This window comes from Cokeromyces recurvatus (assembly GCF_025118155.1).
Source record: "Cokeromyces recurvatus strain NRRL 2243 chromosome Unknown BX663scaffold_1, whole genome shotgun sequence".
NCBI lineage: Eukaryota > Fungi > Mucoromycota > Mucoromycetes > Mucorales > Mucoraceae > Cokeromyces > Cokeromyces recurvatus.
Window position 1 is genome coordinate 894,882 of NW_026251387.1, and position 26,261 is coordinate 921,142.

The 26,261-nt window shown below is 30.1% G+C and overlaps 13 protein-coding genes across 13 annotated transcripts; 6 read left to right on the forward strand and 7 right to left on the reverse strand.

Annotated features, from left to right (window-relative positions):
* Nucleotide 1: 1 nt before the first annotated feature.
* Nucleotides 2-868, reverse strand: BX663DRAFT_492013 (uncharacterized protein). The gene is made up of 3 exons (XM_051525155.1): nt 774-868; nt 263-664; nt 2-197 (listed from the first exon to the last, which is right to left on the reverse strand). Exons 2-3 carry the CDS (start codon nt 605-607, stop codon nt 39-41), a joined length of 504 nt encoding a protein of 167 aa, XP_051387777.1. The 5' UTR covers nt 608-664; nt 774-868; the 3' UTR covers nt 2-38.
* A 782-nt stretch (nt 869-1,650) lies between these two features.
* BX663DRAFT_492015 (uncharacterized protein) lies at nt 1,651-2,692 on the reverse strand. Its single transcript, XM_051525156.1, has 2 exons — nt 2,676-2,692; nt 1,651-2,473 (listed from the first exon to the last, which is right to left on the reverse strand). The coding sequence occupies exon 2, from the start codon at nt 2,315-2,317 to the stop codon at nt 1,751-1,753; it is 567 nt and encodes a 188-aa protein (XP_051387778.1). The 5' UTR covers nt 2,318-2,473; nt 2,676-2,692; the 3' UTR covers nt 1,651-1,750.
* BX663DRAFT_482069 (uncharacterized protein) lies at nt 2,601-4,693 on the reverse strand (the record flags this gene model as incomplete). Its single annotated transcript, XM_051524395.1, has 6 exons — nt 2,601-2,618; nt 2,672-2,677; nt 3,160-3,164; nt 3,615-3,619; nt 3,932-3,935; nt 4,165-4,693. 6 exons carry the CDS (start codon nt 4,691-4,693, stop codon nt 2,601-2,603), a joined length of 567 nt encoding a protein of 188 aa, XP_051387779.1.
* An 848-nt stretch (nt 4,694-5,541) lies between these two features.
* BX663DRAFT_539221 (glycoside hydrolase superfamily) lies at nt 5,542-7,972 on the reverse strand. The gene is made up of 2 exons (XM_051530707.1): nt 6,773-7,972; nt 5,542-6,138 (listed from the first exon to the last, which is right to left on the reverse strand). The coding sequence occupies exons 1-2, from the start codon at nt 7,581-7,583 to the stop codon at nt 5,669-5,671; spliced, it is 1,281 nt and encodes a 426-aa protein (XP_051387780.1). The 5' UTR covers nt 7,584-7,972; the 3' UTR covers nt 5,542-5,668.
* A 1,096-nt stretch (nt 7,973-9,068) lies between these two features.
* BX663DRAFT_482071 (uncharacterized protein) lies at nt 9,069-11,582 on the reverse strand (the record flags this gene model as incomplete). The annotated part of the gene is made up of 4 exons (XM_051524396.1): nt 9,069-9,242; nt 9,307-10,954; nt 11,076-11,223; nt 11,303-11,582. The coding sequence occupies 4 exons, from the start codon at nt 11,580-11,582 to the stop codon at nt 9,069-9,071; spliced, it is 2,250 nt and encodes a 749-aa protein (XP_051387781.1).
* A 1,699-nt stretch (nt 11,583-13,281) lies between these two features.
* BX663DRAFT_557041 (uncharacterized protein) lies at nt 13,282-14,857 on the reverse strand (the record flags this gene model as incomplete). Its single annotated transcript, XM_051531749.1, has 4 exons — nt 13,282-13,474; nt 13,879-13,943; nt 14,570-14,767; nt 14,846-14,857. 4 exons carry the CDS (start codon nt 14,855-14,857, stop codon nt 13,282-13,284), a joined length of 468 nt encoding a protein of 155 aa, XP_051387782.1.
* On the forward strand, nt 14,819-15,992 carry BX663DRAFT_11311 (uncharacterized protein). The gene has a single exon (XM_051521496.1). It carries the CDS (start codon nt 15,029-15,031, stop codon nt 15,668-15,670), a length of 642 nt encoding a protein of 213 aa, XP_051387783.1. The 5' UTR covers nt 14,819-15,028; the 3' UTR covers nt 15,671-15,992.
* BX663DRAFT_492024 (uncharacterized protein) lies at nt 15,602-16,613 on the forward strand (the record flags this gene model as incomplete). Its single annotated transcript, XM_051525157.1, has 3 exons — nt 15,602-15,931; nt 15,956-16,204; nt 16,386-16,613. Coding segments are annotated over exons 1-2 (358 nt in total), but the record flags the coding sequence as incomplete, so codon positions are not given.
* Nucleotides 16,504-17,754, forward strand: BX663DRAFT_528501 (uncharacterized protein; the record flags this gene model as incomplete). Its single annotated transcript, XM_051530166.1, has 5 exons — nt 16,504-16,516; nt 16,865-16,929; nt 16,990-17,172; nt 17,236-17,312; nt 17,463-17,754. 5 exons carry the CDS (start codon nt 16,504-16,506, stop codon nt 17,752-17,754), a joined length of 630 nt encoding a protein of 209 aa, XP_051387785.1.
* An 835-nt stretch (nt 17,755-18,589) lies between these two features.
* Nucleotides 18,590-20,414, forward strand: BX663DRAFT_547475 (uncharacterized protein; the record flags this gene model as incomplete). The annotated part of the gene is made up of 3 exons (XM_051531014.1): nt 18,590-19,153; nt 19,224-19,428; nt 19,489-20,414. The coding sequence occupies 3 exons, from the start codon at nt 18,590-18,592 to the stop codon at nt 20,412-20,414; spliced, it is 1,695 nt and encodes a 564-aa protein (XP_051387786.1).
* A 138-nt stretch (nt 20,415-20,552) lies between these two features.
* BX663DRAFT_492034 (carotenoid oxygenase) lies at nt 20,553-22,861 on the forward strand. The gene is made up of 5 exons (XM_051525158.1): nt 20,553-20,759; nt 20,833-21,026; nt 21,113-21,398; nt 21,461-22,393; nt 22,444-22,861. Exons 1-5 carry the CDS (start codon nt 20,571-20,573, stop codon nt 22,735-22,737), a joined length of 1,896 nt encoding a protein of 631 aa, XP_051387787.1. The 5' UTR covers nt 20,553-20,570; the 3' UTR covers nt 22,738-22,861.
* A 180-nt stretch (nt 22,862-23,041) lies between these two features.
* Nucleotides 23,042-24,846, forward strand: BX663DRAFT_11389 (uncharacterized protein). Its single transcript, XM_051521499.1, has 4 exons — nt 23,042-23,088; nt 23,214-24,226; nt 24,307-24,460; nt 24,533-24,846. Exons 2-4 carry the CDS (start codon nt 23,218-23,220, stop codon nt 24,747-24,749), a joined length of 1,380 nt encoding a protein of 459 aa, XP_051387788.1. The 5' UTR covers nt 23,042-23,088; nt 23,214-23,217; the 3' UTR covers nt 24,750-24,846.
* A 240-nt stretch (nt 24,847-25,086) lies between these two features.
* Nucleotides 25,087-26,100, reverse strand: BX663DRAFT_425434 (uncharacterized protein; the record flags this gene model as incomplete). The annotated part of the gene is made up of 2 exons (XM_051522484.1): nt 25,087-25,847; nt 25,941-26,100. 2 exons carry the CDS (start codon nt 26,098-26,100, stop codon nt 25,087-25,089), a joined length of 921 nt encoding a protein of 306 aa, XP_051387789.1.
* Nucleotides 26,101-26,261: the final 161 nt, after the last annotated feature.

Genomic DNA, 26,261 nt, shown 5'->3' on the forward strand with positions numbered 1-26,261 from the left:
GAAAGAAAGAAAAAACCACAAATATCGAATTATGATTATTATTGGGACCTTTTTATTTTACCAAATAATAAAGACTTCATTGTTGTATGATGTTGCTGTTTTTGATCTTCTTTTAATAATCTAGTTAAATCAGCTATAGGTATTGATTTCCAAGCATGAAAATGATTGATTTCATGATTAATAGCTTTCACAGTATTCTAATAAAAATTGAAATGAGTAAGACTATGGAATGAATTGATTACATAATAAATAAATAACCGACTTGAATATTGGACCATATTAAAGGATATTGAGATTGATTAGAATTAATTTTAGTATATGCGTCCTTTACAAATTGAGCTTCTTGTTGATATTCAGGTTTAGAAATCAATAACATTAATGTCTCTTCATGAGTCAATTCTTGATTATTTTCAACGATATTCTGTTCCTTTAATTGATTTTCAAGTGATAAAATTTTATTTGATAACTGGTTTACTGTGATTGAAAGACTTTGAATCTTTTCAATATGGGATTCCTTTAATAATTTGAATTCTAATTCAACTTGATTCTTTTCTTTTAAATATTTTTCTTTTATATTTAATTCAAATTGATGACGTTCATTTTCCATTAAACGACTTTTATGTCTTGTAGTTTGTAAATCTTGTCTAATTTGATCCAATTGTAACTTTTAAAGAGAATATTTGTTATTCAAAGAAGAGAAAGCATATCAAGCTCATTTGATATATATATATATATATATGTATATATATATATATATATATATTTTTTTTTACTTTTAATTCAATGATTTTATCATCTTTTTCTTTCAAGATGGCTGATATATAAAATGAGTTAAACCAAATTTATAGGGTGAGTAGGATGAAATTTATTTTATCATATTTACTTTCAACTGTATTCCTACAAAGAAAAAAGAAGAATAAGGTTAATTACACAACAAAATGTACTACAATTGAATGGTTGTACTTTTGTGTATCCAATGGATTCAAATTGATTTGTTTCCTTTTTATTAAAAATGGTGTAGCTTTATTATTTGATGAAGGCTGTGTCATTGTAGGAAATTGATTGGATATATTTAGCAAAAGAGAGAGAAGAGAAGAGAAAAAAAAAAGAGGATGTATATAAGGGGGAGGGAGAGTGAATAAATACAAATAGTGCAGTAAGAATGATGAGGATAAATACATATTTACTATAGAAAGATATTCTTTATTTACTTTGTGGATAAAAATGATGTTAAGATTACATGATTATTATGTTACACTTTGTAAACTCAAATTAGAAGGTGATTCTTTTAATTAAAAATGAAAGGATTTATTTTAGTAGAAATTAGAATCATCTTAGTCGTAATATGATTATTATTTTTTTTTATTAATAACAAAAAAGCCAGCTTTTAAGGACATACATATTATAGTGTATGTTTTATATATGCATAGTGTGTGTGTGTCTGTATATAAAAATATTTTACATAGTAAGAAGGGTATTCTCTTTGTTTTTGTTATATATATATATATATATAAATATGTATACACATATATATAAATGTGTGTGTGTGTGTGTGTGTGTGTGTGTGTGTATGTGTGTATGTGTTTTTTTAGTCGGAGATTAACACAAAGATCAAGGGGTGAGGGATGGTGGTAGTAGTGGGGAGAATGAAAAAAAAAATTAATAAATAAAAAAATTAAAAAAAAAAAAAAAAGAAAAGTAAAATGAATAATAATAAATGGCGGGAAAATTAATGACATAAAGTTAATTTTTAGTTTGATTTTGCTGTTTCATGATTGTTACGAAGCTTTATTAATCTTTGGCGTTCTCTTGTACGCATCGCTTGACGACGATTTTGAAACCAAATTTGTACTGTACGAGGACTCATACCTAATTGTCGACCTAATTCAGCCCTCATTTGAGTTGAAGGGAAAAAGGTACGATTGAATACACGATTTAATACTTCGAGTTGTTTTACATTGGCTCTTCTTCTTTTAGCTTTAATATGATTTTCATCTTCATAGTCTTCTTCTTCTTCTTCTTCAACATCCTCATAATCATCCCCATGATGACTATTACTTGATGCTAAATTTATATATTGTATTGAAGGAGGATGTGATTTATGATGATTCCAGTTATCAGCTGGTTGTTGTTTTTGAAATGTATAATTCGTTGTAAAGGAAGATATGCTTGCTGGAGATGAAGTTAAAGAAGGTGAAAGTGAAGGACTTTTTTGATCTATCATTTCATCTGAACATAATAAATTATTTATATCGAGAACAGAAGGTCTTCTTTTGCATTTAGTATTCAACATGCTATGAACAGATAACATACTCATTGTTAAAATATGTATGAATATAAAATTAAAATTAAAATAAAAAGAGAAAGAGAGATGAAATGAATTTCTCTTATTTTATTCTATTTCGCTCGAGCCAACTTTTTTTGGGAATTTAATTTCCCGATTCTTTTTTTTTTTTGATGTACACAAAAAAAAACGGGTCTATTTTATTTTAACTTGATGAAGTGTAAAGGGTGTATTTTAAGGGGGGAGGAAAGAAGCAGAGAGAAAGAGTTGAAAGCGGAACAGAATTATTTGATTGGTTTTTATTAAATATCCAAATTTAGTTTCGAACATTAAACTGTGTAATTTAAATAAAAAGGAAAGTTCCATATAAAAATTAAGCAGATTTACAATAAACTATTAAAAAAAAAAAGCAGAAATATAAATAAATAAAAGACTGTTATTTCTTTTGTATCACACTGTTTTATTTTATTTCCACGTTTATCAAAAAATAAAAAAGCTCACGCCACATTTTTTCGTCCAACGAGAAATTCCTTTCCTCCAAACTTTTATGAATTAAACTTCTTTAAACACGTTTATTTATTCGGAAATGAAAAAAAGTATCAAGTACAATTAACTTTATCTATAACTCTTTTATGTTCATTGAGCAGTAATAATGAATGACATAATAGTAAATCAAATTATACATCTTTTTGGGCTTAGTTTATTGTATACATCTCTTTCTATTATCCAATAGTCGTCTCTTTTTAGGGTTAATCTATTTAGAGCAAGTGTGTGGTGTATATAATAATATAAATCCATACACTGTATGTGTCTATATATATAGTGTGCCTATATATCACATAGAATGTAATATTTATGATATAATGACAATTTACCATCACTAATATATCAATACTATATATACACACACACACACACACATATGTATATCTATCTATGTTTGTTAAATGTCATGGACAGAATAGTAATAATGACATTTTTTGTAACATTTGCATCACATTCCTTTGAGTAACTAACTACCAATTGGAACAAATTATAAACTTGATTTATTATTAGAAGAAAAAGGTAATAATAATAAGCTTTTTATTTATTTATATATAAATCTCTCTCTCTTTTTTTTTTTTTTTCTATAAAGTATTTTTTCTTTTATTATTAAATTGGAGTAAAGATTAGATTCTTTATCATATTATTAGAATAAATAGGTTTTACTGCTAATAGCTGAGTTTTATCATAGGCAAAATTTAACAAAATTAGACCTTAGGAACAAATTAGGCAAGTTTTTTTTTTTTTTTTTTTTTTATGTTTCCGCCATCATTGCCATCTTTCTTACCTTTACTATAAGAAATACAAAAAAATCAAAAGAAAAAGAAAGTTTAAACATATTACAACACCAACAAAATACATTTTTTAATACATCGATTATAGTTAAATACAAAAAAAAAAAAGAATACATTTTTTCTATTCATGTCGTTAATGTATCCTGTAACACAAACAGTAAGGCTTTTTTATGTAACTCTGGGAATAATGTCATAATTTAATTGGAAATAAAGAGACAGATAAATATTGTTCTTGTTCATGAATACAACAAAAAAAAAAGTCCTATTATCCCTGATGCGTGGAAAGAAAGATTCAACTCAGCAAAGATACCAGACTCAATAAAAAGAATATGAGAAAAAAAAATAATTTATATATATTTATTAGTTATACTAAATCACACTATTACAAATAAGTAGTCATTCTTTCTTCTTATATCTTCTTTAATAATAAGCTATGTTATCACTTCTTCTTTGTACTATTCATTCTTTATAAACGTACGCTTTTTTTTTTCGTGTTATGACTAGACTTTCTCTTATAAGATCTAGTCGTATACTCCTTCTTACTCTTTGTAGATCTAAATCTGGTACGGGTTGTAGCGTGATTGGTAGTTGAGGTTGCATTTAATAATAGACTAGGCGTAATAAGAATATTCTGTTTTTTATCTTTTTTCGTTGTCTTGTAGATCTTACTATGTTTCTTCTGATGATGAGTAGCAGTCATTGTTTCAACAGGAGGAAATGCAATCGTTTTACTTGTACTATTATTCACCAGACGTTTCCTTTTAATGATCCTCTTTGTAATAACACGTCTTTTATAATATGAGGGGTCATGTTGATGTGCACTGCCATGCGCTTTTTTGGTATAGTAAGGGGTAACAGTTTTATGCTTTACTGTCTTCCTTGAATGAGCAGGTATGTTGGTTGAGGTTATTAAGGGACGTTGGACACAGGTAGTACAGGTATCTTTATTATTAAAGGAAAGGATGTTTGTGTAAACAGTAGTCTCTCTTGATGACAATGTCGCTTCTGTTGTAATGGATAATAGAGAAGATACTAAACCAAAAATTAAAAAACTTGTAATAGTACGAGCCATTATAATAAGTAAGTAAGTATAGAGTGAGTCAAGTAGAGAAGAGTAATGGGGGTGTAAGTGGTATTTATAGGGAAGGTTATTATTATGATCGCTCATTGAAATGAAAAAGTGTAATTACATAATAGAAACAAGCGATAATGATAATTGAACTCTTTAATTGGGATAAACACTACGCTATATAGTAAATTTAAATAATGATACAATGTAATTAAATAAACGCCTCGAAAGTAAAATGACAAATAACAAATTTAAACGCATGCTTTTTTTTTTTTTTTTTTTTTTTTTTTTAAGAAAAAACTTTAAATTCAACAACACAACAATGTTATTTCCATTATGTTTAATTTAATGATTTACTCTAATAAATAAGAAATGAATTCTAATTTTTCTTTTATTGATTGAATACAGCCTATTTTATGTCTTTTTATCAAAAATATGTAAAGTAAAATTTTACATCATAAAGTAAATGTTTTTTTTTATGGTTTCAGTTCTTATTTATTTTATTGAATTCCTTTTTCAGATAAATGAAAATAAATTAATGCAAGCAGATAAAGTCATTTACTTGTCAGATTTTTTTTTATTTTATTTTAATCAGATGTTAATAATATCGTCTACTATTCCAATATGTCATTTATAACTACTAAGCATTTATATTATATATAAAAATGTTAATAAAATAACAACTTGTGTTATAAAATATATTTAAACAGAATTCGAAACATATCCGTTCTTGAAGTAAGTAATTAAAAAAAAAAGCGGTCCCTACTTTATGAATCAAATTTTGATAATAATGATGACGATATTTAGTAACGATTATCAATTGTGTCTGACAGGTAAAAAAAATAAAAAAAAAAAAAATAAAATCCGAAATTACTTTATTAACCTTTAATATTATAACATTCAGCGTAGATTTTTTTTAATGTAGCTACCGGGTATTCATGCGCATTACTACTTTTGTCGAGAATAATAGTAATGAAATTAAACAAACAGGGTTATCATGAGTATAAAGGAGAATCCAACAAGTGAAATAAGAATAGGAAGAGAAAGTGATATCTTTGTAGCATGACTTGTATGAAGTAATACAGGTCGAGATCGAAGCGAAATACCTTTTGAATAAAATGCTGTCTGTGCTGTTTCTGTTACTGTTAACCAAAATGTTTGATTGAGACCACGCTGAACCTTCCAAGTATATGAATCATTCATTCTGAAACTGATTTGAATACCTGATGAATTACCTGATTTAATTTTATGGTCTTTTACAATATCAAAGATAGGAAGGCTTACTGCTGCATCTTGCCAAACTTGAATATCGATAGAATAGTTTCCTGTGCCCATATTTTGATATTCGTAAACAATATCAAACTGACCTCCTGCTGGAACTGTCGCATTTTGTTCTGGCTTGATAATGGTGGGACCAAGTTGTGCATAGATCAATACTACTGGACATACTATTAAATTAAATAATAATAATAATTGTAATTTTCTAAAGATAAACATAATTAGTTTCATAGGGGAAAAGAACAATAATTAAAAAAAAAAAAAACTCGAATACATACAATCTCTTATTAAAGATCAAAAATTAATTAAAAAAAAAAAAGTATACAATTGTGAGATATTCCATCATATCACAAACGAACAATTCATATTAAACACATGCTGTTGAAACAGGTATAGATGAGAGTACAAACATATATACTAACACTTTAAAATTGTATCTTCTATGTTATAATAATTCCAAATTCCCTGGTTCAATAAATCATTTGTATGTAGTATTATGCATGTATAATTTTTTAATAATTAAAAATATACAGTATTATTCATTGTGCTTTTCTTTTCTTTTTTTTTTTTTAAAAAAAAATCGTTTACTGTTACACTTTTTTTTTCCATTTAAGTTAATTTATAAATGCCCGGACTCAAACAAGTAGTACAATGCTATAAATGAGTAGTATAGCCTGCTTTTTTTCTTTTTTTTTTTTTTCTATTTCGAACATGTGATACTTTATTTTTATTTTTATTTTACATAGATACATATTTAGAATTTAAATTTAGCTTTTCCATTGGAATCTAAAAGACCAAAATGACCTTCAATGCTAGCAGAAGACTTCCAAGTAGCATCTATCCATTCAAAATAATAATAAGGTAAAGAGCTTTTTGATACAGTAGTAGCATAGGCTTCCATGTTAGAAAGACTAGGTTGACCAGCACCAGAACCAGAACCTGCACTGGGCCAGCCAGTTTCAGTGATATAAATCGTCTTATCTCCTGCTCTACCTTTGATGTTATTAAATCGAAGAACCAAGTTTTTATAAGCATCCTCTATCGTAGTAACTGAGGTATCAAAGTAAGGATGAATATTGACACCCATAAAATCAGAGGCTGCGATTAATTCATCACTATAACTTCCATCTGTTTCGGCAGAGCCTACAGGGATCCCCCTCGAGATGGCCCTAACAGAATTCAATCTTTGTACGAGTTGAGAACTAGTGATATAGTTATTAAAGAGGACTTCATTACCAACAAGGATACCGCGAATGGCTTTCAAATCTGAGATTGTGTTTAGATTCTCTTCAAGTAAAGCAATTTCTTTATCGTCATTTGAGGTACCATCAATCCAAACCGCCGCAAGCACCGTCATACCACCCCCAGCGGCTTCGATTCCCTTTATAATGTTTGGAAGTGCATTACATCCTTGAGAATAAGTACGAATATGTTGGATACCATGCAATTTCATTGATTTGATAGTATCGATTGCTTCTTGTGTCGTTTGACAGGAACCATCAGGATTACGAGAATTATAAGATACACCAGAAAGGGATGTGATGACGCGGGGCTCAATAGGGACTGCTTGAACAAAAGCAATGAAAGCAGTAACAATCAAAAATATGTACAACATAACTGTATATTAAATTGAATTGAATTGAATTGAAAATCACGTACACACAGTAAATTGATCCTGTAATCAATACAACAAAGATCTTAATTAACTATATAGAAAAAAAGAAAACAAAAAAAAAGCTTATATAAATATGTATATGGATATATTTTAGCTTAATTCATGTTGTCCCTCCGAAATAAAGATCAGCAAAGTAAAGTTTCACCGCAATTTAAAAAAAAAAAACTTTTCTTTCCCTGTCCCCCCCCCCTTGATTGACTCTAACTATAATCTGATTTGCTTTGTCTCAAGATCCTATTTTAATTTATAAAAAACTTGGCCATTTGAATTTTATATTACTTAAAGATTAAAAGGCACCTCCTCTCTCTCTCTCTCTCTATCATTTTTTTTTATACCTGGTACCGCGATTAATAAAAGGAAATGGGTTTCATTAATGGATATAAAAAAGTCGCGTTGATTTTTTTCTTTATTAATATAAAGAAAAAAAAAGATATTCTAAATTATTTATGATCTTTCTTTCTCATATATACATGCTGCAGATTGAATCATGGTTCTTCTTCTTTATGACTGTTTACAAAGATGTTTAGGATCGGTACCTTCTTCATCATTAAAGTTCCTCTCATCTGAATACCTTTCTCCTCCGCTTTCTTAAAAAAAAACCAAGCCAATAAGGTAATGAAATGACATGGTTGTAGTAGAATAAGAGTAATCATGTAAAACATGAAAGAAAATTTAGCATACGTAGAGTATCTATTTTTAATTCATCTTTTTTATAACAAGAACTCGTTTTTTTTTTTAAAAAAAAAAGAAAAAAAAAAACAAAAGAATGATAGTCATATTAACATGTAAAATATCAATCATTTATCACAACAGCTCCTACTTCCTCCTCTTTTTTTTTCATGTATTCATTTTATTATAATTATTCATTATGGCTTAAAATACGATTGTGTCTATTATTTGCGCCAAGCTATATATACACACATATATATTTTTACTCAGCTGATACAGCTATATCTTTGAAAGACCCTGACCATCTACTTTCTATAAATATGAGTAAATTTTGTTTCAAAGATGAACGTTACTAATCGTAGTTAAAAATGATAATAACAAAAAAAAAAGGGGGGAAGGTTGGAGGATATAAAAGAAGATGAAACTCTATGTAAGAAATAGTATTGTGATTGATTGGTTATTATTTTCATCGAGTAACAAAGGATGTTAAGATGACTGAAACCAACAAAAGACACATTAGTAGTGTATAGCAAGTGTAAACGATCAAGTTGATTTGAATAACGTTATTAGAGATGATAGATAGATACCCATTTATTTTAATAATTATGAATAAATTATACAGCCATATAAATATATAAATATATATAAAGGAAAAAAAAAAGGTTAGATATGTACATTTATAGTATGAATGTATTTATGCGTTATGTATGTATGTATGTGTGTGTGTGTGTGTGTGTGTGTGTGTTTTTTTCTTTTTTAATAAGTTTCCAAAGATTGATTACTTCTACGTTGTTGTATTAATCGTAGTGCTTTTCTTGCTGATGCTGTTACACTTTCAATAGTATTATAATTTCCTTCTTTATGACAAAATGACGATCTTTTAGAAAGATCTTGCTGATTATTTTGTAAAGATGGAGTCGTATTATAAGCCTTAATATAGATAAACATATAAGAAATAAAGAAAGAATTAAATAGATATATATCTTAAACTTACCATGGCATCATTAAGACGAATTGAACTAGTACGTGTTGGTAAAGTGGAGTATTGATGTATTGAAGATGATCTTTGTCGTAGTGGTAATTCTTGACTATGATGATGATTATTTTTATAATGACTTATATTATCTTCTGATGAAATTCTTTGTCTTCTAGATAAAGCTATTAACTTGGATGCAGCAGAGGTATCTTGACCATTATTATTATCAGGAGAAGAATGTTCTCTTTGATTTTTTAAATATGACAAGTAGCTACTATAACGATACTCAGTTGGTTTTTTAGGATAAACTTGTTCAATATTAGCAGTGGTAGTTGATTTCCTTCTTTGAGGAGATATAGTTGCCACAACCGGTGAATCCTTTTTATGACTAGTAGTAGGAGGATCATAATATAAATCGCCTGAATGAGAAGAAGATGTGGTCGAATTTGAAAATCCTCCTGAACTATGAGATGCAGTGACATGAACGACTTGTTCATAAAATGGTAATTTAGTATTTTTTGCTGTTGTTGCTGTTGTAATTGGATTAGAGAATCGAACTTCTTTTGTATTTGGAATCATATTAAATAACATGGATTCATCTTTTTCATTTGATTTACTGTATCTTGGAGTCGTCAAGTTAGAGGTAGAGTATCTTTTAGTGGATGATGATGATGTAGTTGTATTTACAGTTAGAGGTGTTGTCTTTGTGATGTGTTGTCCTTGACTATTCTTTACAGAGAATGCTGCCGACTTACTGCTATGTCGAACAGGTGGTATAATGATAGAAGGCGATGAACTTGATTTATCAGTCTTTGGTGTTAATTGTTTGTCAGTACTATATTTTGCTTGCTTTTTAAATTCAAGAGTAGGAGGAGCAGAGATTCGTTTATCACTGGATAAAGTGTGTCCTTTATCTGATTGTTCTTTATCCATCAAAATTGGAATAGGTTGACGCTCTTTTTTATCACGAATCGCTTGGGAGGATGTACGTCGGATGACTTTAAATGTAGATGCTTCTAAAGGTTTACCAGCATGATCAAGAATAGGTTTATTATCATGTTGACTTGGTAATGGTTTCTTTGAATTATTAACAATGATAAGTGTATTATTAGAATGATGATAATGACCGTTATTGGTAGGATTAGCTATTAGGATAGAATGTCGTGAAGTTATTTTATCATTTTGAGATACTGATTTATCTTTAGGTACATCATAACTACTCCAACGTCTTTTACTGATAGGTTGAGGTAATAAGCTACCCACTCTTGTTGCATGATTATGCTTTGGATTCATATCATTAGATGTTGTTGTGGCGGTTATCGTATTTGATCGAGTCATTATTCTAGAAGGTATTTTAGATCTTGAAGGAGTCATAGTTGCATTAGTGGCAAGAGGACTATTTACAGTTGGGCGACTATGATCGTTATTAAGCGTATGATGTCTTTTTAAGATAGTTTGTTGTTCATTGTTATCTAACTTTTTCAGTGCAGTTGAGTCTATACTCTTTCTTTTGGTATTCGTCTGTACAACAGAGCTGGTATGTTTAGTGTAACGTAAATTAGAAGAATGATGAGGAGACTTAGGGGAAAGATGTAAATCATTATTTTTTTTAAGGAGTTCGTCTTCTTCTGTCATTCCAACTTTTAATTCTTCAATATTATTCAAACTGAGTAAAAAAAAAAAAAAAAAAAAATACAAGTTCAGATTTTTTTTTTTTTTTTTAAAAAAAATCAGAAAAAGAAAAAGACATGATCTTTTTTGTTTATTTGTTTATAATATATGCATACCTAGCTAACAAGCCAATGGGTCTCTTTTTTCTTTGTAATAAAGACGATCTATTAGTAATACTTTCAGTTGAAGAACGCAAGTCATCAAGGTCATAATCAAAATAATCTCTAAATTTACTTGCTACTAAATCAATAGTATCTTCATTTCCTGCAAAAAATAATGTTGGGTTTGTTTCAGATAGGGTAATATGAATAAAGGGAAAAAAAAAAAGGAAATTTGTTTATACCTAAGTTTCTAGAGAAAGCAATACTTTCAGGATAAGAAGATGGACTTGAAGGACTCTTTATACCTAAATGTATATCTAAACTACTATGCTTTGAGGTAGGTGTAAGTAAACTGGATCTAAAACGTTCAGTCTCTGCTTCATCAATGCTTCTTAAACTATATCTAAAACGACATAAATTTTTGTTATACTGAGAGTCTAAATCATCTTCTTCTTCTTCTTCTAATAACGACGCTTTATTGAGGTCTATAAAGTCGTTTGTTCCTAATGAACTTATGGACATGTCTACAAATGGTGTTGTTAATTACGTATTAATTTGTTTTGTTTTTTCCTTAAAAAAAAATAAAAATAAAATAAAAGGGATAAAAAAAGAAAAAAAAAAGTTTTTTTTTATTACAATAATTAAATACATACATACACACACACGCACATGCACACGCATCTACATACATTTTATTGAGTAAAAATTTTAAACCCCATTTAAGCGCAACACAATAAAATAGAATTGCATTACCCAGGTCAGATCGAAAAAAAAAGGGAAAAACAAGGAAATTAAAACAAAAATATGTTGATAGTAACAAAAAAAAAAAAAAAAAAAAGATAAAGAAGGTAAAATGGATAGAGAATTGCATCTTTACATACTGGATTGATTACTGCATAATCATTTGATTAAGTCAGTATCAAGGGGAGAGAGATTTCAGGAGGGATTTTACCATGATGAAGGTAATCAAGTTCAAAGAGTATACTAATTCATATTATAAGCCAAGGAATAATCTATGTAGAAGTGGATGAATTGATTCGTATGATAGGTTGCTTTCTATATTTATTAGAAAGATAATGAAGTAAAAAAGGATAAAGGATTAACCACAGCATTAATTATTTGTAATCAATAGTGCATATTTAACCAAACAATAGCCTGAGATCCACTGAATAAACTTATCGTTCAGACGAAAGAGATACAGGTTTGGGATACTACCAGGCAACCAACAGAGATACCAGCATAGGGCACAACTGCCTCCAGCCTGAGCCATAGGTAACTAAAGAATAGGATCAATAGTGGATGGCAGACAAAGAAAAAGAACCGAATAATATCGCTTATCAAATCTTTTCGTCCAGAAAACTTTAACAAATAAATTGAAAGGCGCAATAGTATCAGTAATGAGTGCACATAATTGCCATAAGAATTGTTTGAAAAATTTACACCATTAAAAGTTATTGGCCGGAGTACGCAAAAAAAAAAAAAAAAAAAAAAAAAAAAAAAAGGCATAAATTTGGATCAATAGCGTATCTTCTTCTGAAAGGCTTAAGGAACGAATTAAAAAAATTTGTTTGTAACAGGTACATTCGTTCTTTGAGTGTGGATTGGTGAAGGGATGATGAATATGAAGGTAAATAAAAACATTTGTATCCTCTGTCTTTAATTGTTTTTTTTTCAAATAATGGCTGGTTTGCAAATAAATGCATCCTCCATCACACTTTAAAATCCTTTTGCATGAAATATCCATTATTTTATTTAAATAATGTTTTGTTCGAGTATCAATTCTTGGTGTTGTTTCAGGCACTGTTACAAGCTTTCCCAACGAGATGTCAATGACACCTTGAGAAGAAATAGATCCAAGAATAGTGATGAAAGTTTCTTTTGAAATTGGCAATACTATCTTTATAGGATCACTCTTTTTTTCTTTTACCATCCTCTATTACATGTGGCTTAAGAACTTTTGCCTAGTTTTATCGAGAAATACACAATTCTTTATTTTTATATGAATTGAGATAAATGCTGTAAAAGAATGGATAGGGATAATACTTTTCTTAGTATCTCAAAACACAAAGTATGCTTTCATGCTTTAATTTTAGTAGTAGGATTAACTACGAAAAAATAAAAGTATATCTAATCCTCTCAAAAAAAAAAAAAAAAAAAAAAAAATAGAACTGTTTTACTTCAAAAGTTGCAGTTAAAATGGAACAAAACTATATTTTTTTATTTAAAGAGGTAATTGATCTCTGCATTTGGGGAACTGGTTCACTGAATGTTGAATAAAAGCACCAGTGTGTCTTGCAGGTACATTGCTACAGGCATCAGTAACTCTTGTTTTCAAGTCTTCAAAGTTACCCATATCTGTACAACAGCAAGCAGATGAAATGGTATTTGGGAACAAATAAATGATCCTTGGGTCTCTTCAGTGAAGTTTATCCGTAACCAATTCCTGTTAAAGGCATTAATGAAGAACAAAAGCATAAACAAGTTCAACTCAAACGTCTACTTATCGTGAACAAGACAGTTAGAAACACTTCAAAATATTTTTTTAGCAACATTTTTTATTTTAATTAAAGTCAAAAAGTTATATAAAGTACTTCTTTTAGTTCTCAAAACTATAGCAGTTTTGATTAACAGGATCAACCACAAGAAGGTAAGAAGTCGTCTGATCCCAAAAAAAAAGTGTGTGGCAGGCAACCCCAATCACGCCTTAGTAGTTTGTTAGGCAACCCCAAACCAAAACTAAAGCATCTCCCAGATCCACAGGAGCACTATCTTTAAATTAAAAGCTAGAAGAAAGACCAAGTGTCATTGCAGCTAATACCGGTTAGACCAGTTGGGCGTCCTGACGGGCACTAAAAACATCACTGATAATCCAAAAATAATACTCTTGAAGAAAAAAAAAATAACAGCCATTTATAGATATTCATAAAAATTTTCACATTTATAAAATAATCAAGTCGCCACAAACCAATCATTTTAGTATATTAGTTAATTGTCAAAAAAGGAAACTGTTTCTATACATCAAGTCCTTAGAAACTGCAAGTTGGCTATCCAATTACATCTATCTTAATTGCCTCATGCTTTTATATAGTTATTTTACGTTTGGGAAGTCTCATAGTGAAATATCAACGAAAAGAAATAATCAATTTTATTATTCTAATTTGCATAAAAATCTGACGAAGCTGTCAGCTTGAAAAGAGGTTCATGATAATTCACATAGTCTACGTATTCGTGCAAATCAAAAGAAAAATATGGTATCAAGGTGGCTGATTGTTTATAAACTGATTATAAAGAGATGCAAGAGTCCAGACTTTATCATAGTGTGAATTTATGGTGCATAGAACTTGTAAACTCGACATCTGGTTTGAAAAAAGAGATTCACAGTCAACATGACACTATCATTAACAAAGTTATAAAGGATTTATAATTTTTTCGTTATGATATTTAATGTAAATTTTATTTTATTTTTTTTTTTTTAAAAAAAAAAAATAAAAGTAAATAAATCGCCTTACCATGTTCCCTGTGCTGGCACCGCTGGCATTTCTTCTCATAACTTGAGCAACACAGCCACTAAAAGCAGTGTAGGCAGCCGTAATTGACACACAACGAGATTTGATGTTTCTGTTCTCAATTTCTCGACTGGTTGCATAGTCACCAATACGACCTTTGTACTCACCTACAGCATCACTCCAGAAAGAAAGTTCAGGTCTCTGTAATATTGGGCTCCGTATGTAGTCCAGGTACCAATGTTATGATAATAGTGGATCAGAAAACTGACAATTTCATACGATTATATTCATACAAGTAACAAATAACGATAAATGTATGTAAAAGGAGATCATCTTGGATCAATAAAGTTCTTCAGTCAGTTTACATTGAATAAACACTCACACAAGCATCTAGATTAATCCACCGTTTTTGTTTTTTTTTATATCTTTTTTATCTACCGATTCTACAGAATGAAAACTTAAATGACATCCCCTTTCTCCTATTTTATTGTCATTTATGCTGATACCCATCAATTATTGGTCGAGGCTGTACCAAAACTGACTCACAAAAAACTATACAACTTTGATGCTTTATTTGTTGGTCAAGGAAAGAATACCGATGCCGAGATCCCTAAAGCTTTCTTACAATTTAGTAATAAAATGGGAGAAGATTTTAATAGGCAACAGCAGTTCCCCAACATTCAGTATAGCATACTAATCTCAATAGTCATGTGTAGCTTTGAGACACTTATAGAGAATCATGTTGGAACCAACTTCAAGCCAAAAACGTTGCGCTATCTCTTTACGAGGCTTTCTGACACAACTGAATTTCCAGACCTCCCTTTCCGAAATAGTGTCAAACGCGACCTAGCTGAGCGGGTATATAATGCTATTTGTACCAATCAAGAAATAATTTACCCTGCTAATCTGGAAGTTGCCGACACTCACAAAACCTCAATCAACAATCTTATTGATGAATACCACCAAAGATTACATGGCTTGAACCTGACTGAAGCAGATTACTATGCTAGATTACACTCGTATTTGCCGTGGTTATACCATGTTTTAGAAAGAATGGAGCAGCAAGTCATCATTCGTGAGCCAATATTGACGCACGCCATCTGATTTCTAATACACCATCAACAAGGACGTGTAACTGGGAAGCTTTGCGATATATATTTCAGAACTTTGAGGCAATTAAAGGCTATTACACAACCAGGTTGAAAAAGCTCAAATATCACGGCTATAGAAGAAGCAAGCAAAAAGCATTGACCGAAATGTGTAAACGGTTGTTTACAGATAGCCAAAAATACCAAGAAGGCAATCCTGATATACAGCAAGCAAATCAGCAAAAGTGGAAACCGTTAGCCCCTAGAGACAATGCCGGTGAAGCTGAAAGGCCTATTGTAGTGGCGTTTGGTTCTGCTCGGTTCGGTGGGCTTCGTGGGAATGTACCTTCTCCAACAAAGGCATTCAGAAAAGCTTTGCTAAATTATGTCAAAACAACCAGACGCAGACAGCCAAATTCAAGAAAGTACGTCGTTATGATTGATGAGTATTTCACAAGTCTAATATGTCCCAGATGTCATACAAGAAGTACTTCCAACCAACGTGATAACTCCAATATGATGATCCATCCAATTCTCAACTGTCAAACTTGTAATACTCGATGGGACAGAGATCACATGGCGAGTCTCAACATACGCTCTATCTTTTTGTATATGGCTGCCAACAACAATAATCGACCTGAAGAGTTTCGGCGGAGTAAGCTATCTTGATATTAATATAGATTTCATTACCTCATATACTAACAACAATATTATTATTTGTGGAAAAAATAGCCTTAACAATTGAATAACATTATGTCTTGTATAACAGCAAGACACCCTATATTTACAGATTAGTTGACCTATTGAAAAAAAAGTTTTCATTCGCCCAAAATTTAAAAGTATCTCAATATGTCCTATTTCCGTATCGCCGTCCCACTTTCATATCTCTGTCCCATTTTCATAATGGTGTCCTAATTCAATTTTGAAACGACCCGATTTTTTTCTCATTGGCCCAACCTAGTTTCTTCGACTGTAAAAGGAAATATGGCTATATATTACATAATAACAGGTCATATAATAGATAAATGAAAGGCTTATCTGGTCTGGTCTTTGTGATTTAATTAATTTACACATGTATTTTTAGTATTGTATATAACTTTATTATATAAAAGATGGTTAAAATATTTATCCTTCCCTTACTTTATTTCATTTGTGGAATATAATAAAAAAATTTTTTTTTCTTTCACAAAATTAATAATGTCATTAAAAGAAATTTTAGAAAATCTTGAACATGATGAACAAAACATTCTTAATGATGTTTGGTATATAATAGCTGTAAGAATAAAAACAATAATCGTATCAATTTTATTTTATATAATGGGTAGTATTTTATAGGCAGTAGTTATAAGTTCAGTGAACAAGCCAAACGACATTCAAATTGTTTATCAAGTTATTTCTGATAAAATCGATAAAATGAATCATTTATCAAAAGAAGAAAAGAATCAACTTTTTGCTAAAATTATATTAAGATTAAGGGAAGCTATACTTAAGAGTTTTGTTATTATTGGGTTTCCAAAGGTAAATTATTATGCATCAAGTAATAATAATAAAAAAAAATTAACTTTGCTTGTTATATAAAAGACAATAAATACACTACAACAATTAGCTAATATTACCCCTGATAATATAAAGACATTGCTACCTACAAAGCCAATCAGGTTAGCTTCATTACTATTAGTATACACGCATATATATACATATACATATTAACAATTATTATCATTGTTATATAGAAATGAAGAGGCATGGTCTGATGTACAAACTGAACGACAAAGAGGAAAATCATTATTTAGTAATATATATGATAGACATACAGATAAAGTGCTTAAAAATATGTATAATACACATCCTGACTTGGCACAAACAGCATTAAATCAATTATATGGACCTATATTAAGTGAAACTTCTATCTTAAACGCTAAGGATACAAGTTTAATAACTGTAGCAGGATTAATGATTCAAGATATACCACTTCAACTTGTAGGTCATAGTCATGGAGCTATTCATAATGGAGCAAGCAAAGATGATTTAATGAGAGTTGAAGCCATTGTTTCTATTTTAGCGGACTATTATCAATGCTATTCAATCGCTAAATTATAAAAAGATCTGCACAACTTTCTTTTTTTTTTATTTAGTGACTTTCCAATTGAAACAAAACAATATTGTATATATTAAAATACAGTTTGTATCTCAGCAGTTGTCATGGAACTATATAGTCGATATAGTTTTTAATAAACATTATCTACAGTCAGGTACAATAGCAACAAATTGGTTACTTGATAAAAGAGTGTCTTTTATTGTCTTTAAATATATTTGAAGATAGATAAATGATTTGCTGTACTTTTGTTTTTTTTTCTTCTAAAAAAAAGGGGGGAGGGAGGAGGGAAGACAAAACAGACAAGCCCGTACTCACTCATAACTATTGTTACCAAATTAACCCTTACTTATTATGCACATGCAAAACTCGTTTCCCTCTATTGTATTTTCTAAATAGAAAGAAAAAAAAATTTGCGAATGACAGATTTAAATATTTTTTACTATATTTAGTAAAAGGATATGCATAAAATAGAGAATTAAATTAGACACGATTTATATAACACAGGCTTTATTTATGAGAATAAATAAATATCATAGTTAATACGTTATTAGACAGTGAATTACCGTGCTTATAAAGAAATTCGTTTTTAATATTGCTTTTAGTGTATGTATATATATATATATATATTTTACTTCACATAATAAAGAAAAAAGACATGTCTTAAACGTAAATTCAATCAAGTTTCAGATGCAACTTGAATTTACAATATTTTTTTTTCTTCCTTTTCCTTTCCTTTCTTTTTTTTTTTCATCTTCTTTCTCTCTTTTATTTTACAACTCAGTCTGATAAATCATAAAATTAGAAGAAAAGAAAAGAAAGAAGCCCAGCAAAAGAGTTATGTTGGCTTTTGAGAAATGGAATCAGTATACATTGGAAACTAGCGTATTTAAATATTCAATAAAGGAGTTTATTGCACTACAAACAACGTCACTTATTACTTCATCTATATCACTTATTGCTTCTATATTGATTATTTCTATTTACATCTATATGCTTAAATATTATCGACGTGAAGCAAATCGAGTTTCCTTACGTTGTGTCTTTATGTGTAGTCTATTGGATATTCTTGACGCTATTATAAATATTATAATAACAAATCAATTTAGTAATTCTCCCTTTTGTAAGGCTGCTGATATTGTTATTGGTTTTCTAAATATTTTAAGCGCTTCTTTATTGACTCTAGTGGGGTTGAACTTGGTTTTAGTCTTTGTCATAAGTATAAAACGAAGAGACTTGCTGGAAAAATTTTATTATCCATCAGCTATCATTTATGCTTCGATTGGTATCTCTTTATCTGTTTATAAAGAAGCTTCGAAGAAGAGTGCTATTAAATATGATGATAACCTTAGTTGTTTGTATTTGATATACGTTGAAAGTCGATTAAATCAATTTGACAAATGGGTAAGTAAATAAAATAACTATAGCTAATAATAATAATAAAAGATTATATCATTCATTATCTATTTTATAGATGTGCTTTTATGCATTCATTTTCTTTGTTAATATAATCGCTGTTTTATGCTCTATAGTAGCTATAAAGAAACTTATTCATGAACAAAAGTTAGTTGCTTCTAGAATGGATCCAAATATTCGACCGCAATTATATCAAATAGTTAAAAAAAGACTTAATAATGTATTTACTAAAGTAGTTTTACGTTGTATTATATATCCTCTAGGTAAATATTATTATACTATTTAATGAATCAACAATCTTAAATAACATTTTTTTTTTTTAGTACCTTTTCTTTCAAATATTTTCGGTTTTATTTTGCAAATGGTAATCAGCACCTCCTCCAATATTACACCTAGTTTTTCTTTAACTTTGCTAGATACCATGTTTTCTTCAATACAAGGCTTTTTTGTAGCTGTCGTCTTTTTCACTGATCCTACAATTACTTCTTTTATAAAATCTTCTTTTAAAACGTGTGTGCAGAAATATGTGATTGAATATACTTTAATACCTAAATCAACCCTCATTAAGGATGAAACTAATTCGCAAACTATAAATAGTAAATGCATACCAATGTCTCCTCTTTCATTTTATTCTTCAATTCAATCCTCTTCTACTTCTCCCTTATCAATTCATTTTATACAATTATCGTCTACTACAGCTCTTAATGTACATGATAATGAATATTCAAGCCCTCATAAGCCTTCTCCTTCTCCTCCTCCTGATAATAATACATCTTTCAGTAACCGACTATCAATCGCATGGACATCTAGAAAGAGAAAGCAGCAACAACAACAATATATCAAGATGATTCCTATGCGAAGACTTAACATCATAATCCCTAATATGAAAGAGAGTATCGAACATCAACGACTAAAAAGAATACTATCAACTCCACCACCTGCATTCATCATTAGAAAAACTGAAACTAGAAACTTTATGACAACTATTCATGTAAATGATTCAAAGACTGTCTATATACCTTATCGATATCCATGCATTGCCACTTTTATACATTTCTTCTTCGTTCATTGCTGTCGTATTCGTTGTTATAACAATGGATTAACTAAAGAAGGAGAAAAGAATTCTAGTGATACTTTTATATGTCTTGAAGACTTGAAGAAAGAGGATGAAGACATTACTTTTTCCTCTACTCTATTAAATGAAGGAAATCAAGCATCTTCTACTACTCTTTCTATTGTTAGTATTTGACACTTTTATTAAATTTCATGTGTTATATTTTTTATAAATAAATATTTTTGTAAATAGAGTAATAAATTATTACAAAGTTGGTCTAGAAATTTAAAATTTTTATGCTATAGTTTTTTTTTTTTCTTTTTCTTTATTCTTTTTTTTTTTTTTAATAACATGGGAGACAATAAAATTGCAGCTATTGAAGACATTAACACTATTGTATCTCAAGAAGATGTTACTTTTGAACAAGAAAAATATAATGGTCATTCTCTTGAACCACCTACAGTATTAGTTGGAAATACCAATACAAATTATTCAACAACTGACTTGTCTAATCCTTCAAATGACACCAATCATGTTAAGGTTCTATATTTTATCATTATAATAAAGTATATCAATATTTATCAATATATGTATATACATATATTATTTTTAGGGGTTTTATAACGTTACAGATTCAGCAGAAGTAGTTGATTTAGTTGTTGATGGTCAATTACCAGATTGGCTAATTGGAGAACACTATACTATTGGTCCTGGTATTTATGATGTTCGTTATACAAGAAAGATTGAAATCGATGGCGTACTTCAAAGCGCAACAGCCGTTTTTACTTTAGGACACTGGTTTGATGCGTAAAGTTATAAATACATTCAAATATGTATATACATATGTATATAGACGTATTCATCTTTTTTTTTTTAATTACTATTCTTTATAGTCTTCCTTTGGTAAATCGTTTTGATATCAATGGTGAAAGAAACTCAATAACGTATCGTCATCATTTAACTAACAAAAAATTGTCAGAAAAGATTCGTGATCACCATGGTTATGCACCAAACTTCCCCGCAGGATTATTTAAAACGAACCCTAATCAAACCATATTAATCAAATTTTTGAATAATGGCAAGACCTTAAAACCTGATCGTGTGCCTTGTGGACAACGCATCTTACCCTATTTACCTGGTATTGATGGCCGTTTATTTTGTCAAGATTTTGCAAATCATGTACAGTATGATAATAGTTATAATAGTAATGATAAAAAGTTGAACTAACAATGCTGCATTAGATTCAAGAATTAGATCCATTTGACTTGAAACCTACTCGTATACAAACATGGAACGAAATTAATCCAGATTTTAAGGGGTACAGTTCTTGTTCTAATGGTCAATTTGATGTAGAGACAGGAGAATACATTAACTTTACAATGGAAATTGGTTATCGATCTACAAAATATCATTTCTTTTCTATTACTGAACAAAATCCTAAAGGAGAACTAATTGCCACCATTTGGAATGCTCCTACAGGTTGGATTAATAACTTTGCATTAACACCTCATTATATTGTCATGGTGATTCATCCCATGTTAGCCAACTCAGGGGCAGTCAAATTTGCTTGGTCAGAGAGTATCCTTGATTCTTTCAATTTTTATCCTTCAGAGCCGACCCTATTTTATGTTATTAATCGTAAAGAAAAGGACGTGATTGCATGCTATCGTTCTGATGCTACTTTCTCTTTTAACCAAGTGAACGCCTTTGAGGATATTCATGGCAATATTGTAATCGATATAGTTTGTTATGAAGATGATACAATCGCTTCACAACTATCAACCGAAAACTTGCGCCATCCTGAAAAGATGGGTCGTTTAGCGTTTTCAGAAGTGAGACGATATATATTAAACCATCCTGAACATGAGGCACACTCAATTTATGTAGCTAATAACTCCTTTATACCTTCCACTACCTCCATTACCTCTCGTATCGGTTCCATTTGGAATTATGTGACAGGTGGATCTAATGCTCGAGAAAATGCGACTGGAGCAAGTGGATGGCATGCTTGGATCCCAGTAATTAGTTATCAGAAACTAATTGAGACTACATTGGAGTTACCTCAAGTAAATCCTCATTATAAAATGAAGCCATATTCATTTGTTTATGGACTTGGTTTTAGTGCTGATAGTTCCATTCAAGAAGGAAAAATTTGGGATAGTATTATTAAAATTGTAAGTTATATATATATGTATATAGTCTTGTACTAATATATGACTTATAGGATATAAATAATCATACTGTTTTAGCTTCTTGGCATGAAGAGAATTGTTATCCAAGTCAAGCACAATTTGTTCCTAGACCAACCAGTAAAACATCCGTAGGAGAAGAAGATAAAGCATCAACTAACGCAGAAGATGCAGGTGTCTTAATAAGTATTGTAATGGATTCTGCACGTTCCACTTCTTTCCTTTTAGTATTAGATGCTAAAGATCTTAGTGTGGTTGCTAGAGTTGAATTGAACAAATTGATTCCTCTTAGTTTTGCACAAGGAAGTCATAGAGCAAGACAAACTTAACTTTTCCTTGTTCGACTTTCTGTACCCACACACACACATACACACACACACATACATACCTTCACCCTCACTCCTTATGTAAAACTATTGCCATTCTCTCCTCATCCCTCCTATTCGTTCTCCCCCCCCCTTTTTTTTACGAAAAAGAAAAAAGAAATAAAACATTTTATCCTATAAATGTATTTAATAATTTTTCATTTCTTATTCTGTTTTTGGGTACCATATATTGATGGAATACATATACATATATAAATATAAAGAAAAAAAATTTTTTTTCCTTGTTTATGTATGTTTTCTCTAAAAGAAAAAAAAAGGATTAGCCTTTCTTTTCCAAGTGCTTTTATTAACAAAGTAAGTTTAATAAATGTATAGTATATAGACTAATGTTAACCTTTCTTTTTCATTTCTCTCTCTTCTACTCCTTTTTTCTTTTCTTTTTCTTTTTCTTTTCTTTTCCTTTTTTTTATAAAAAAAAGTATTATGTTTCCCTTTCATAAATCAACGGTACTAACAGATTCCGTAGTAGCATCCCTTTCACCCACAGTATCTAATTATAATACAAAATTAAACCATGTAAAGATCACTAAAAAACGGTCTACCTCTACACAGCCAGAAGAGGACACATTTATCATTATGCCCTTTGATGAAGCAAGCTTGACGGTGGATGAGTTAGCCAACAAACATAGTCCTTCATATCATCTCTCCTCCTCACCAACGAGCAATGTAGTATCATTTATGCATCATCATTCATCAGAAGAAAAACAAATGAATACATGTTCTTCTTCTTCTTCTTCTACTACTACTACTGCTGACGCTACTGTTGTTAAATCACAACAACGCCTTCATTGGCTTTTATCCAGTCATTATTGGGGACCCTTTTCGACCGTCAAACACTGGCCTCTCTTTACATACATTACCGTACTCTTGAACATCCTTCTCTTTTCTGGTGAATTACTATTGAGCCGACAAAATACAGGAGAATTCTTTGAGCTAGAACCGTTTAATTACATGTTGGGACCCTCTATGGAGATCATGGTTCAAGTTGGAGCTCGTTTCCCACCATGCATGAGACCTATTGAATCAATGCCATTTGATGCTCGTTATGTCTGTCTTCATACAATTGCTGCTTCCTCTAAAAGAACAGCAACAACAACAACAACAACAACACCAGGTTCGCCCTTGTATTTATTAGATCCTGTGATTGATTTAGCAGACCCTCACATTGTCGCCAACTCTACTTGTTCATTAGCTACCATCTGTGGTATGTCTACCTTTCATTTATCACAAATTCCAGATCAAAAATATCGTTTATTCACTCCTTTATTTATTCATACGGGACTTGTTCATCTATTTATCAATTTGACTATCCTATGTTGGTTTGGAATCAAAGTGGAAAAAGTCATGAATTCCTTGAGATTTATGATACTCTATATTGGTGCGGGTATCTTTGGACATGCACTTGGGGCTAACTTTGCACCAGCAACAACACGTAAGAAGAAGAGAAGGAGGAAGGAATACATATATGAATTCTAACATTTATTTATTGGTGATGATGGGAAGGAAAGATAGCTTTTTTAGGATTTAGTAGCTCTTTATTTGGTTTAATAGGATTTTTATATGTTGATTTATTTATTCATTGGAAACGATTAGAACAAGCAATTCGATATATGATTAAGTTGTTACTAGGGACTGCATTCAGTTTTATACTTGGATTGTTACCTGGGTAACTTGCAAAAAAAAAAAAAAAAAAAAAAAAAGAAAAGTTTATCTATTTTTAATACAAATTAATTTGTAGAGTCGATAATTTTTCACATTTAGGCGGGTTAGTTGCAGGTATCTTATTGAGTTTATTTTTATCAAATATTGGCAGCAGGAAGATAGGCTATAGTCGACGAATTGGAATTTACTTGATAAGGTTTCTATCTTTATGCTTATATGGGGCACTTTTGGCTTTATTGATACATCATTTTGATACAAGTAAAATAGATGAGGTATGTAATTATAAGAAGTAGACCATATAAATAATGAGCTTATTTATATCAATCTATAGGAGTGTCCCTATTGTAGATATATTTCTTGTTTACCAATGAATGGATTCTGTGATTAAAAGATAATCGTATATTGATTAATATGAGATGTTATTAGTATGATTTATTATTACTTTTATATATAATTTAGATGCTTGCTGAATGAGGAGGATGATAATTGGAAGTAGGGTAGGGTAGGGTAGGGGGTAGGAGGAGCCCATATAAGAGTTTTAGAGTGGAATTACAGAAAGTTGGAGTGAAAGATGTAATAATAATAATAATAATAATAATAATAATGCTATTATATCTGTGTATGTTGCTTTTATGGTGTATTATCATTCATGACACTTCTAAGACGACGTTCTTTTTCATTTTCAAGTTGACCATAAAGTAAATAAAGAGCTCTTTCATTTGCTTCAGGTGTGCCTTGAATAGTAAACATTCTTTCTCCTGAATCATCATGAGGTACCTTTGCAATTGATATACGAGAACCTGATAATTGACGAATTTCAGATATCTTTGAACCACCTTTTCCAATAATACAACCCACCATGTCGCTTGGAATTGAAATATTTTGAATGCGAATATCACTATTACTAAAGTCAGAGCCATTTCCGGTGCGTATAATAGGTCTATTTTCATTTATAATCACTTTTGTAGGGTTATATAGAATTGTACCATAAGCTCTCTCTTTATCTTCAATCAGACAACGTCCAATCTCGAGAATGGCTTTATGAATAGCGTCTGCTGTTCCTTTCACTTCAACCACACGTTCGGTACTTTGTGGTAATAGTGCCTTTGAAGCTACCATGCGTACACCTGATATATCTTGAATGTGTTTAATCTTGGCTCCTTGGCGACCAATGACAGTTCCCATGAGATTATGAGAAATTAATAAACGAATGATGATGGGTGAAGTAGGATCATTATCCGATAATGTTTTAGAAATTAGAGTATATGCCTTTGCTACACCTTCTAATGTACCTGTTACAGTTAAAACACGATCGTAAACACCTTGAACCACCTTTGAAACACCTGCTTTGACTCCTGTTATATTTCGTAATTCAGCTACATTTTTACCACCTAAAATTATGTTGTTAGACTTATTTTATTCCTCTTCCCCTCCTTTTTCTTTTTAAGCAATATATACATATATACATATATATATATATATACCTTTGCCAATAATGACACCTGCTTCTTTTGTAGATACGAGTGAACGAATTGTTAATGAGTTTTCGTCAATCTGAGACGGGGATTTATTCGAGAATTGATCTTTATTATCATTATTTAATGTTGTAAAAGAAGAGACTGAAGTAGTTGTAGAATCGTGCATAAATGAATCAGTTGAGCTCATGTTTTCACTAATAAAAAAAAAAAAAGTAAAATAACGCGTTTTGACAGAGAGAGAAAAAAAAGGGTATTCAACTTACGAATATTTTTATTTTTATATGAAGAAAAAAAAAATTGTTGAGTTTGATTTGACAACATGTAAAA

Bases quoted from the DNA above. Each gene is read 5' to 3' on its own strand.
- BX663DRAFT_492013 (XM_051525155.1), bottom strand. From the start codon at position 607: ATGGAAAATGAACGTCATCAATTTGAATTAAATATAAAAGAAAAATAT. The intron at 198-262 runs GTCGGTTATTTA...AATTTTTATTAG, and splicing joins TAATATGGTCCAATATTCAA to AATACTGTGAAAGCTATTAA.
- BX663DRAFT_492015 (XM_051525156.1), bottom strand. From the start codon at position 2,317: ATGAGTATGTTATCTGTTCATAGCATGTTGAATACTAAATGCAAAAGA.
- BX663DRAFT_539221 (XM_051530707.1), bottom strand. From the start codon at position 7,583: ATGTTGTACATATTTTTGATTGTTACTGCTTTCATTGCTTTTGTTCAA. The intron at 6,139-6,772 runs GTCATTTTGGTC...TTAATTTAATAG, and splicing joins GTCTTCTGCTAGCATTGAAG to TATGTCCAGTAGTATTGATC.
- BX663DRAFT_11311 (XM_051521496.1), top strand. From the start codon at position 15,029: ATGACATCCCCTTTCTCCTATTTTATTGTCATTTATGCTGATACCCAT.
- BX663DRAFT_492034 (XM_051525158.1), top strand. From the start codon at position 20,571: ATGGGAGACAATAAAATTGCAGCTATTGAAGACATTAACACTATTGTA. The intron at 21,027-21,112 runs GTAAAGTTATAA...TATTCTTTATAG, and splicing joins TTAGGACACTGGTTTGATGC to TCTTCCTTTGGTAAATCGTT. The intron at 21,399-21,460 runs GTACAGTATGAT...ATGCTGCATTAG, and splicing joins GTCAAGATTTTGCAAATCAT to ATTCAAGAATTAGATCCATT.
- BX663DRAFT_11389 (XM_051521499.1), top strand. From the start codon at position 23,218: ATGTTTCCCTTTCATAAATCAACGGTACTAACAGATTCCGTAGTAGCA. The intron at 24,227-24,306 runs GTAAGAAGAAGA...AAGGAAAGATAG, and splicing joins CTTTGCACCAGCAACAACAC to CTTTTTTAGGATTTAGTAGC. The intron at 24,461-24,532 runs GTAACTTGCAAA...ATTAATTTGTAG, and splicing joins ATACTTGGATTGTTACCTGG to AGTCGATAATTTTTCACATT.